This window comes from Pyrgilauda ruficollis, unplaced genomic scaffold, assembly GCF_017590135.1.
Source record: "Pyrgilauda ruficollis isolate IOZ18807 unplaced genomic scaffold, ASM1759013v1 scaffold2, whole genome shotgun sequence".
Taxonomy (NCBI): domain Eukaryota; kingdom Metazoa; phylum Chordata; class Aves; order Passeriformes; family Passeridae; genus Pyrgilauda; species Pyrgilauda ruficollis.
The window spans coordinates 21851315-21864460 of NW_024519206.1; the positions used below are offsets into that span (position 1 = coordinate 21851315).

General features: G+C 38.9%; 1 protein-coding gene across 1 annotated transcript in view; it reads right to left on the minus strand.

Annotated features, from left to right (window-relative positions):
* CPNE4 (copine 4) overlaps nt 1-13146 on the minus strand; it is a 225316-nt gene that overhangs the window by 99887 nt on the left and 112283 nt on the right. Inside the window, exon 3 of the mRNA XM_041466406.1 lies at nt 11925-12104. Within this exon, the coding sequence (XP_041322340.1) occupies nt 11925-12104 (180 nt within the window). The remainder of the gene's footprint in view (nt 1-11924; nt 12105-13146) is intronic.

Sequence of the window (13146 nt, forward strand, 5' to 3'; positions counted from 1 at the left end):
ATCCTTGCATTTGAAGACTATTACACACTCCCTACAGTCTTCTTTACTACATAACTTGAGTTTGTCCTATCTTTCCTTCTTGACCAAATTTCCTAGCTCTCAAACCATTCTCTCTACTCTCTGATGATCCTTCATGGACTGGCTCATAAACACTCTTAGAATAATGCTCAAAATTGGGCATAATAGCTCTGGTCCTTCCCATGAGAAGCAAGAAGAGCTTCTCATTGCAAGGCTGATACACTCCAGAATTACATTTGCCTTATTTTAAGAACACCATGATACTGTTAACTAATGTTCATAATAGGACCATTTCAGATTGCCAGCTGCAGTTTTGCAGCTGGCTCTTACTTAAATGAATAATTTAACACTCCTTTTTGGACTGCCTTCCATAATGTTGTCTGTTGCCAACATCTCACTCAATTTTCCAAACTAACTTTTGGATTTCAACTCTAGTGTTGGTCAGTGGCAACAACAGACAGGACTACAAGTAAGATGACAAAATTACTAGCAGCTCTTTTTCTTCCTTAGAATCTTAGAAATACTGTTTGTGATGATCTTTTAAGTCATCCCTACATTTATCTTCTTGCCAGCTAAATACGTTCAAGTATAAATCATTGCACTCCTGTGAACTGTGAGGTGCAATTCAAAAAATCTTGTTTGAGATTCTCATATAGGAGGTAATACAGAAATATGACAGATTATTCTTAACATGGAATTAAACTATGGGATCTGTACCAGCCAGACAATGAATTATGGCAGCTGAGGAGCAGAGCCCATTTATCTCCATGGCCAAAGATGCTCAGGCAACTTTGTAAAATTAAGCTTTTCCACTGAAAGCTGTGAGTATTGTCCACCAGAAACCTTTTCAGACTTCTTACATATACATAGCCACGGTATGAGACAGAACTTGGGTGGGAACCTGGCCTACAGTAGCCTCTTTAGAGACAGCAGGACCTCTCCCCCTGAGCTACCCAAACTTTTCCAGCTCCCTTTGCTGCTTTCACAAGGCATTGCACAGCTCAGGAGCTCCTGTGCAGGTGGCAGATAGACGGCTCAAAGTTCCAGAAAGGATAATTTATTCTGACGTGCTCATTAGTAGGCTGCATTAATGACACTCGCTCTCTAAGACAGAAGCATCGTTCTGACACAGTAAGCACTCTGCATATGTAAATATGTGTATTTGGGTGCAAGTGTTTACCAGTTGTTAATTAAGGGCCACTAAAACTAATCCTCCATCTGGCAACAATGTGCCAGCGTTGTTGCCTCAAATTGTAATTGTAATTGCAATAACCATAAAGGAGTCTGTTTTCCATAGCAGTAATTTGACTCTTTTGTTCATGCATTGCACAAAATGGGTCTCACTGGTTTAAAGAACCACTTCGAACCTGCCATCAATTACCTACCATATTTTTGTTATTGTCCCAATGCAAATCTTCTTCTGAACATTATTATACAAAGCATTTGCTGACCTGATTTTCAGACAGCAAGTCCTAAACAATGATAACTTGAGGGACTAGCATGCATTAGTCTTAGTTCACAGTTACAGAGACAGCTGAGTTGGCAAAATGTCTTACAAGAAGGTAATTGACTACAGGTCTTTCATTTGTCAGGAGTCTTCGGCTTGACTCTGACTTCAAAACCTTGCAATTTAAAACTTCTGCTTCAGAGAAAAAAAAGGGTTTTTCCAAAACTGATGTGAAGAAGTGCAGAAAGTAAATGTCTCTCTTCTTTCTACAACACAAATAACAGAACCCAGTTCAGCCCTAGAAAACCTCACTGCATTTCAAGAATATGTATTTTCACAAACATTTTATTAGAAGCATGACCTACCAGTCAGCAAATGGATGTAGAAAACAGTCCTTGTTCACACTGTAATAGAGCTAATTTTCTTCTTAGTAGCTGGTACTTAATGCTGTGTTTCAGATTTAATATGAGAATAATGTTGGTAACACTGATGTTGTGGTTGTTACTAAGTAGTGCTTACTCCATATCAAGGACTTTTCAGTTTCCCATGTGCTGCCAGAGAGGAGGTGCACAAAAAGCAAGGAGGGAAGACAGCCAGGATGGCTGACTGAACTAGCAAAAAAGATATTTCATACCATAGACTGCCATGCTCAGTATATAGACTGGGGAGAATTGGCTGAGAGCTGCTGATTGCTGCTAAGGGCTGGGCTGGGCATCTGTCAACAGGTAGTAAGTGATTGTACTATGCATCACTTCTTTCTCTTGGGTTTTATTTTGTTCCTTCTCTCTCCTTTTCACTATAGCTGTTGTTATAATAATAATAACCATTTTTTAAAATTATTAAACTGTTTCTATCTCAAGCCATGAAGTTAACCTTTACTTTCTGATTCTCCTCCCCACTGTAGCAGGCACAGGGCAAAGGGGGTGTAAGCAAGAAGCTGCATGGTGCTTTAGCTGCCAGCTGGGGTTCAACAACAACAATCCTTTTATTGCTCATTGTAGGGGGGCTCATCCAAGGGTCACACCTCAGAGGTATAAAAGGTGAGACTTAAGAGAAGTGAAGTCAACTTCATTTTCAGCTACATACAAACTATTACCCAGTTGCGGCCCAAGAGCACCACATGTCCAGTAAAAATGCCATACTAATATGTTTGCATGAGGTAGAAATAAGAATGTAAAAGCCACTGCTCTGTTTCTGAGAGGGAGTATATGCACATGAAGTTACTCCTATTTAACAGATATTCAATCATCTCAAGAGAACATCATCTCAGCTAGATTTCTGGTCTGAAGTGATAAGGGATGTCAGCCCTGTGGTAAGATGGGAGTGAGAAATTCCCTTGAAGATGATCTTTTCCTTATTACATACAAGCCCTTATAGGTTAAGAATAGATGCTCAATATTGCTGTAGAGAAATCTAGACTTACATCTCCATTTGATCTTATTTCCAATGTAAAATAGCTAAAAGAGGCTTTGCACCTTTTTTTTTCTTCATTATTTTAAAAGTATGAACAGATGCAAGATTCCAGATAAAAGCACCAAGGCGCTGACACCAGCTGTGTACCAAGCATTGCTCAGCAATCACTCAGAGACAAGGACTCTGATGAAGGTTTCCTCTCTTTCCTCTCTCCTGTGCCTGAGTCGTGACTAATCAGCACTGCGTAAGATGAGCTGTGAAATATAATGACTTGTTTTACCTGGCTTGTTTAAGAAACTTTTAAAATGTCTTTCTCTAGGTGGTCCTTTTTTAACAAAATATAGGGATAACTTTCAATAATATCATGCAGAATTCCCAATGTTCATAAATCAAGCCAACACCAAGTTTTCAATATGGCTTTTTAACCAAGTTATTTCAACAGGATTGATTCAGCTTTGCAAGGTGCCACCCTGAGCCAGAGGTCAAGTGTCTCAAATTCTTTATTTGGATTGTCCTCTTCTACACATTGGACTTTCTTACAGGAACCCCAAATTTACTTATTTACACAGAGATTAAGCACAAATTTCTCCCAATCACAACAGTACATAACTTAAAGAAGTCTTTGTATCTCTTCCTTGCTAACAGGGATAGCCAGAGAAATAACTTTTATTTCCTAGCACCTCTGTGTTAATTCTTCTCCCAGATGTGTTATTCCAGCTATACGTACTTTCATAGTTACTCAACTTTCTTCTAGCCAACCTAACTCTTTTCAGGACTGCAAAGAGCACCTAGGCACAATTTAGTAGCATTTTTTCCTTTATCCAAATGTCTTTTTCATAGACTGAAACTTCATGATCAAACATATTTTAAGTGCAGAGCCCTTGGTGGTAAACACACTTCAAGCCCGGAGAAGTAATTTCCCAACAAACAGCAGTGGTACATATGTAAATGGAGTGTTTTTCTTACAGCATCCTCTAGAACCATGTTGATATATCAAGGAAAGAAAAGTAGCAATCGTACTCTTTCAAAACAACATCTTAAATCTTGCACCAACCCTTGTGTCGTGGTCTAACTCCAGCCAGCAGCCAAGCCCCACACAGTCACTGCTTTACTCCACCCCAGTGAGACATAAGAGAGAATCAGAAGAGTAAAAGTGATAAAAACACACAGGTTGAGACAATAGCAGTTTAATATGTAACTATTAAAACTATCAACTGCTATCTTGTCAACTTTGAGTGGCGATTTTAACATACACAATCAAACTAACTTGACTATTCACGAAATCCTTTTAATCTTCGATGAACAGCAAAAGAAGCATTCTGTGGTACATAACACTTGAGACATAACCATATCAAAAGTTATGCTACATGCTCTCAAGTTCTTCCCTTCCAGTATAGAAGTACAACCTTTAAAGCACCTTTTTCACTGCTAAAAAGTGTCCCAAATGAAGGACAGCAATACTTTCATGATATTGCTGTAAGTGGAATGATGCAACCAGAGTGGCTAGACAAACAATTGAAGATTTAACATTTGTAAAATATATTCTGAAGCTTGTAAATTAAAATATTAGTCCATTCAAGTCAGATACTGTAAGCCTCTAAACACCTACAAATACAATGTCAGACCAATTTTAATAATAATACAATGAATACAATTTAATAATACAATGAATGACCAATTTTAAGCACAGGGAGCAGAAGTATCTCTGCCTCACAGTGTAAAAACTCTCTTCTTCTTCACACATTCCTCTTCAGCCTGGCTTGTGACAAAGCAAGGTTTATACAACTCTGATGTGCTTGCGTTTATCTTGCCATCTACCTCCCAGCTGTTTTTGAATCCACCAAAAATTTTCCTGAATGGTAGCACGCAGTTGCAGGTGCACCAAGCATGCTACATTTCAACACGAAGAGAGACCAGACATTATGTAAATGTCAGAAACTGTATTCCACTCTCATGGAAAAAAAGTTTTGGGGAAAGGGTCACAAATACTGAGAAATCCCTTCAAGTGATCAAGTTCAGATGTATAGGTCCACAGAGAAAAAAGTTTCGTTCTAACCGCTCACAGAATTCTTGTTCCTTCATAGAGCCAGTTTTAGTGCTATAATCATCCTCTCTGTACATATGATTCTTTTTGTACCATGCTCATCACTCTTCAAGATTTCTTTTGTTTGCTATGGTATTGTTCAGCTCAGAGTCTATTTACAGCTGAATTATACCTCTCCCTGTCTTTGTTAAAGACCTGTACCTGAAAATAGTCAATCAAAACAGAACACTGAGAAAAAGAGATATGCCTATCACAAGAAGCATAATGTTTTTACAGGAAATATCTTATCAATAGCTTAAGAGGTCTTTGAATTTAATTAGTGTGTAGAGTAGCAGCCCTTTTAGAATTAGTCACAATAATATCTCATTATAATAGCAAACTAAATTTAAATTACTCTTCTAAAGACTGCTACAATAATTCATACAAAAAGATAAAGCATGTGAAAACAAAGCAGTACAAACTGTACAAGAAATTCTATTAACTATGGCAAGATTATTCTAAAAAATCTTACAGCTTCAGAGATCATGCTGCAATGGTAAACCAAGAGTTTCCTGGGGATAACTTAGCTTCTGAAAGGGTTGGGCAATGTTAGGGAGAGTGCTGCATTCATTATTTGCTTCTTCTCTGAGTCAGTGCTGGTAGAAAATTACATTCACATCTAATAAAGTGCATTATTCATCCCACTAATGAATTGAGCAACTTCATTTGGAGGAGATCAAAGGCCAAGTATTAAAAGGTACCTAGATACCTAGGGAGGCCCACAGATATCTAATGAGATTTAGGAATTCAAATACCTTGAAAAAAGCTGGTCGTATGTCTTTTGCACCACAGAAGCAGTCAACAGGCTATTAAACAAATATTCTCATGCAAACTGTTTCAGTTTAATTAATTCAGGTGCAATCATGACTCTTTTAGCCTTTCTCTAATTCAAGAGCAAGGGGATTTGCAATGGCTGAAATTGAACTAATAATTAGTCAGCTTTTTCAAGTGCATAATCTGTTAATGACATATATTATGAAAAACACACAAGAAATAATTATATTCATTACTGAGAAGGAAGACTTTCAATCCAATTTGTACACAAAAGTGTGTATGGGTAATATTAAATATCAGAATAATCCTTGAAAATGTTCTTCACACTAAAAGATTTACATCTCTGCAGCTTTCTTCTGCTACTAGTTGAGCAAATAAGGGAGAAACAATATTTTAACAGTTCTATAAATTGAAAGAAACTAAACAAGGGATAAAATCCCAAATTTGAAAATATCAAACACCAGCCACAGTAAGTAATGGAAGAAAAGCCACAAAGGCTATTCCCATAAAATACGTCACAGAGAATAACCCAACCCACAGAGCTGCGGTGGTTCACAGCATTTAAGAAATCAAAACTTCACCGGTTTCCATAATTTAATGATGTTGGATTCACAGCTGAGCAGTAATTGAGAATGTCTTGGAAATATTTGTTTAGTTCTCATCAGAAAATGGTTATTCATTGAAATAGTTGTGAGCTCTTAAAGAACAGACTAAAATTTCTGGGTGAAACTTCAGAGAAAAAAAGTCTTTCTAGGCCACCTCCCTGATAATTACTGTGTGGTTAAGAAATTAACTTTTGTTATTAGAAAGTTTGAGCCCTTACTGTACTATATGATGCAATTTCAATATTCTATAAAATTTATGGAATATAAATCTGAATTATTCCAATAAGAGAGCTTTAGAAGCTCATGACATATAAAGGCACTAACAAATAAACAGAACAGGACTTGGATTTGGCTTTTGCTGTCCATTTCAGGTTCAATTTCAACAGCAGCCCTCACAGGTCTGTGCTGTGCATTGGTACCTGGAAAGGGGTGGATAACACACCAGGGTTTGGCAACTGCTGAGCAGGGTGGGCACAGCATCAGCGCTGTCTCTCAACATTTCCCCCCTCACCAAGGAGCTGAGGGTGGGCAAGATCCTGGGAGGCCAAGTCACCAAAAAAAAATCAATTCTCAAATCATGCACCCCAGCCAAGGTCAAACCACTGCACTATCCTAGTTGAAAACCATTAAAATCAGACTGTTAAATTTGTGACTAGGCTTTTCCAGCTAATATTTTATCCCTGTTGCTTTTTTCATATACATAAAACCCCAACCCATTAAACAAAAATCAATCTATCTATGGACACTCAGTTACAGATTTTGTCAGCAACCAATAAGCAACAGAAATTCAAAACCCTCAGTAACTAGGTGAGGATTGAGCTGGAAATGATTAGTCTAGGTGAGTGGACTCAACACTTTATCTAGGCACAGGGAAGGGAAAGAAAAAACAAAGAGGAAAGAGTGAAGAATCTACTCTCCAAAGTTACAGACATCTGTAAAACCATGACAAGGCATGAACTGATTGATAGCATCTAAACCACCTGTAAGAAAGCAAGAGGTCACCCTTATAGAGTGGTGGCTCAAGATGGCAATTAAAGTATTACTTTAATTTCACTGTACTTTAATTTCACTGGTTGTGATTTCACTGCTTATCACTACAGAGCTGTGGATGGGTGCCCTTATTTTCCAGTGCCTGTGCAAAGAACAGCAACTATTTAGAGTGAATCAAAGAGTTAGAAGATTAGTGGGCAGATGCACAGCCTGATGGAGCATCCCAAGCCATTTCTGCTGAAGCAGAAAGCGCAATGCCAAACCACTGCTCTACCCCAACACTCCCACTCCAAACAATGAGAGCTGTCATTTACAGCAGCAGCTCAAGAAGGCTGATATTACTGCCTTCCACCCTAAGCAAGACCAGCTAAAACTAAGCCATACCTGCTCTGGTTATTTTTACTTTGCAAATTCAGGCTTTCTTTTGCCACTTGAAGACTATTAAAAGTAATTGCAGATGTTTCCACCTGATACAGGAGTGAGGGTTCACTATGCCTCTGCTTATGCACAGGAAACCATCACTACTGTGAGGGTGTCAAACACTGGGACAAAGCCCTAAGATGCTGTGATAACTTCATTCTTGGAGACATTCAAGACTGGGCTGGAGAAGTCCCTGAGCAATCTGCTCTAATCTGTTTTCAGCAGCAGATTGAACTGGAGACCTCAGGAATCCCTCCTCACTTAAATTACTTTATGATAGGAACAGGAAGAGCACACAGTCCAAATGTCTATGCCACTTCCTTGTGTGGTACTTCAAGTAAACCCCACTAAGGATTTGCTCCAGAGATACCACCTGGAGCAAAGCATCCAGTTCTGGGTCTCCAGAGGAGGGCCATGAAGAGGGGGGTCAGAGGGGTGGAACATCTCTCCTTGTGGAGACAGGCTGAGACAGTTGGGGCTGTTCAGCCTGGAGAAGAGAAGGTTCTGGGGAGAGCCTACAGTACCTTCCTCTACTTAAAGGATGCTACAAGAGAGTTGCAGAGGGCATGGAGTGCCAGGACAAGGGCTGATGTCTTTAAACTGAGAGAGGGTAGATTTAGACTAGATATTAGGAAGTGATTTCACTATGAGGGTAGTGAGGCACCAAACAGGTTGCCCAGGGCAGTTATGGATGCCCCATTGCTGTAAGTGTTCAATACCAGCTGGATGAGGCTCGTCTAGTGGAAAGTGTCCCTGCCCATGGCATGGGAGTTGGAATTAGATGGTCTTTATGGACACTTCCAACCAAACCCTGCTGGGATTCTATGACTAATTTCATAAATATGCTCCCAATTAAGAATAATCTTTGTGAGGTTACAAGCAAAACATGGTACAGTTTGTACAGTTTCCTTGATTAAATAGCTACCATAAGACTGTAAACCTTAATTATTAAGCCCTGGTATTATTAGATATTAGCTTTATTCATTTAATTAGAAATTAAATGCAAAATTTAAAATAATAACATATTTTTAAAAATCATAGTTTTTAGTTATGCACCTTAACCTTCCATTCAACAATGCCACTTTATTTAAACAGTACGACACAAACAACCTAACAGATTGGAGTATGGTACATTCTCTTGATGTGAAGTTGCTTGAAAAACTCTGTTTTATACACCATGTGCAATTGCAGAACATATTTTAAGATCATGCTGCTAACTGAGATAAATTTGTTTGCACTTTCAACTTTCCTACCTTCTCTAATATTTTAGGGTTTGTTTGATCTCGTTATCATTCTGACTGTAGAGAACATATTTGTTAAGATTCTGCCAATCTGCACATTATCAGGACACTCAAGAAGCAATTGGAAATTGGAAATGCAGAAAGAGCCTTTCTCAGTACAAGGAACAGACTTTTAGTTCTTAAAAACACACACAAAAAAATCCGTCCTAAACGCCTCACACTAAGCCTGCTCCTGTCAAACCCTCCAAGAGATAATGATGCTATTGTTTTGTCTGGAAGGGAAACTTTTGAGTGTGATGGACAAAACAAATCACTTTGAGGAAATGTCTCTATTTAGCACTTTGAAGTTTATGTAATTACACTCAGGTATCTACCCACAACCATTTGTTCTACCATGTTTAAAATTATGTGGCATAAGAAATTTCTGTTGATGAATCTACTCTTCACATCCAGGTATGACTGACTGCATGCCAGGATGTTGCTAACCACAGTATTTTACCAGTAGAGGCACAGAATTGATTTGTCCTGGCAAGAACAGTATAAATAAATCTTGCTGAAAATCCAGTGGGGTGTCTCTAGACAGTTTATGGCTCAGATCTAACAGCCTATAAGTCACTGCCCTCCTCACTCTCATGGAACACAAATTTATTAGAGCATTTGGAAGGAGATTATTGAAACCTTCCAAAGGAATGCATTTTTTCATCATTCGCATCCAGGACCCCAAATTTCTGACAAACCTGTAGGCTACATGTACCCCTAACTGGGTAGGCTACATGTAAGACTGAGATCAGAATAAAAATAAAATTCACTCCTCTCTGTGAGCTTACTGTATAACTGTGCTCTTGTCTTTCCTAGCATTTATTATTCATACTAATTGTGATTTTGATAGAAGAATTACATGATTTGGGTAAACATGCAGGTTTACCACACAACTAAGTGATGATCTACAAACAGGTACAGGTAGCACTGAATCTTAGAGATCAACTATTAGCTAGAAGAGAGCAATAGAAGTTGGCACTTCTGTGGGGGGTGGGAAGGGCATCAGTCTTTCAGACTATGCCAAAAAATCTACAGCCTTCCTGGATGTCTCAGTAAGACCTACTTGCGCTGTGAAAGTGAGTTGGGAGGCTGATACTCACAAAAAATTCTGTTTTATTCAGGCATTAAAATGATGTAGACAACAAATTCATGTCAAAATTGTCTCAAGAAAAGCCGTGGGTCTATTATCATTAAAAGAATGCTGTAATTACACAATACAGCTAAACAAGAGTATAAGCTCCATGTGTACAGCCTGTGCTGTAGGATTGTCAACTCTGCAGTCTTCATAAAGGCTTGACTTGGATGACAATTCCAGTGCTACTATTCTGGAATTTCCTAAATCACTTTTAAATTCTATAAAGGCAAAAAAATAGAAAAGGCGGAGGAAGGAACATCACCAAAAAAAGACTAAATATGAGATCAGAGTCCTCCAAGCTACAATACTGTGAACAGAATTCACACTGTTATTTTTTCTTGGTTACCATTAAAATTACACTGCAAACAACCCAGCTGTGTGCTATTTATAGCCATCAAATCATTATAAAGACATTTATGCTACAGGCAGCAGCAGTGACATTTCCCCCCCCCTTCTTTTTCAAGCCAATTAAGCAAGAAGAACATTATAATAACATTTTGCTTTGTTTCCCATTCCCCTTGGTGTTATAGGATAGCCTATTTCCATTGATCAAGACCACAAGAATTCTGTCAAAAGGAACAATTCACTGTAAATATCCTGAATACCAAAATCTTTATTTTGAGCTTCCAATTTAGTAAATGCATATATTTCATATTATTTCTCTTGCTGAGAGGACTTTTCCTCATCCAGCATGTGTGGCCTAACAGCTGTGGGAAGAAAATCAAAGTGATTCCTGTGTGGGGGAGCTGAGTGAGGAGCAACAAAAGGTGAGAAAACAGGGAACCAAAGCTTTGCAGCTTTTTCCATGACACGCTGTCCTGTTCATAATACAAACTTATGTGGAAGCATTGCAAAGGAAAATCTAAACAAAAGCACTTCCTGCTCTTGGCACACAGCATGGGGAACAAATTTACACTCAGCTTAGTGAAATTTGGCATTGCCATTATGGACAGAGCAGAAATCTGTGCGATGAAACTCTGCATGACAAAAACTCTGCCAGTCTGAAATAAACAGTTATGCCTGGAACGCTGCAGTGTGCCACAGTCAGCAGTATGGGAATTCACCACAGAGCTGGCTATGATGACATCTAGATATTGATCTTGTGGGTAGGACTCATCACTCTTAAATTTAATAGTCAAAAAAGTTAAGTATCTTCCCTAAGCCAGCTGTCTAGACTCTCTTGACAATAGATGAGGAAGGACAGGTATCTCCTGAAGACAATTTATCCTAATCTAGGAAAGGTGTCTCAGGCAGAATGAATCAATGGTTGGAACTGTCTGTTTCTCTCCATTCAACTTAAGATGGAAATCAGAAGACTAACTTAGTCTAGACACCTAACTTTTAGATGACTGAGAGTCAGGGAGATGAATCCAACCCTATCTCTCTATTTGCCACATCACCAGGCACTACCTTATGTGAATCAAGTATAGTTCTAAGCCTTTCTTGGACTTTGAACTTGCTTTAAATCCCACGCAATGTTAGGAACAATAACTTTCTTCAAAGTCAGTCTATTTTCCAATGCCCAGTGAGCATGGGCTTTCAGTGTCCAAGGCCAATCACTGATCTTCCATATCCTATAAGCACTGGCTGACTTGAAGCTGTACTACAGCAGTAAAACAAACCAGCAGAAGTTCTCAATTATCCCATCCAATTAAGAATTTTGCCACAAATCTCACCCATCAGTCACTCAACAAAGAACATATATCATACATATACAAAAAAAATGAGCAACAAGGGGGAAAATGGCACTGACACTTACTTGTCCAAGTGTGCACTCCATGCCACCGAGGAAATCTGCTTCCTTCAGCCCATTGTGATTGCTGCTAATGTCATGGACTTCAAACCGCAATCGCTGCACCTCTTCAAAATAGAAGTCCACCGTGAACAGCTTGGAGAAGACGGGATTTATACAGGTTCGGATCACTTCTGTCCTGTCAACCTGTCACATCGAAAAGAGGTCACATGAGTGGCTTGTCTTCCTATCAGTGGTGGACAGCCATGAGCTCCTCAAACACACTTTGCTCGTTTATCAGGACTGACAGCTGGGACTGTGGCCATGGACAGTCCTGTTTGCACTGCCAGCAGCAGCTCCCTTTCTGCGCTGGGCTGACCACAAGCACAAGACCACCTTCCCTTGCCTCTCCCTTCCAGCAAGTCTTTAGCAGAATAACTGGGAAATAAACTACAGAATAACTATAGAATTTACATCTCCAGCAGTACCCATCCATCACTACAAAACAGCAGCAGAGTGATACTGTTTTATCAAACTAAATGGGGAAGAGCGTAACACCGCCAGTAATTACTCATTTCAGATAATTTGCATGATTAAGGAGTGGAGAACTGGATCCAAAGCAACAGCTTTTCTTAGAAATACATACATTTTTCCATCCTGCTAAGTTGCATCACAAGAATCTGATGGGTTATACACTGTTTATTCCTACCTCTGAATATTAAAACTTCTAAAGAAACATCATTAAATCTGTATTGCTACTTCTTAAAAAAATAGTGCTCAAAGATTACTTTCTAGTTCTCTTAAGATGTAGTACTTGGGCTTCCTATTTTTGAAATAGGCATTTGTTATTTTTCATTATGATGCATCGTTGGTGACAACATAAGCAATGAAGCAATTTCCTTTTTCCCACTCTCTTTGCCCTGGCACAGAAAAAAACTTAATAATTCTGTAAGATTAAAGGAACTGATCCTGAAATGAAGTAGGACTTGGTCACATCAGTGACTAGATAGGAGGTGGCTGGTGTGCCATGGAGCAGACAAATTAAATTGCTCAGAGGAAGAGTGATGAGATCCTTTGTCTGATTCCTGATCAGGAACATCTGTTGTGCAAAAAATGACAGCCGCTTGCTTCGCTTTTCAGAGTTTATAATGCATTAGCCTTTCTAGTAGTTATCGGCAAGGACACAAAGAGTCAAGCAAATCAAAAGCAGGTTAAGAAATGAACAGTTCCTGGTAGAACAGATTTATTT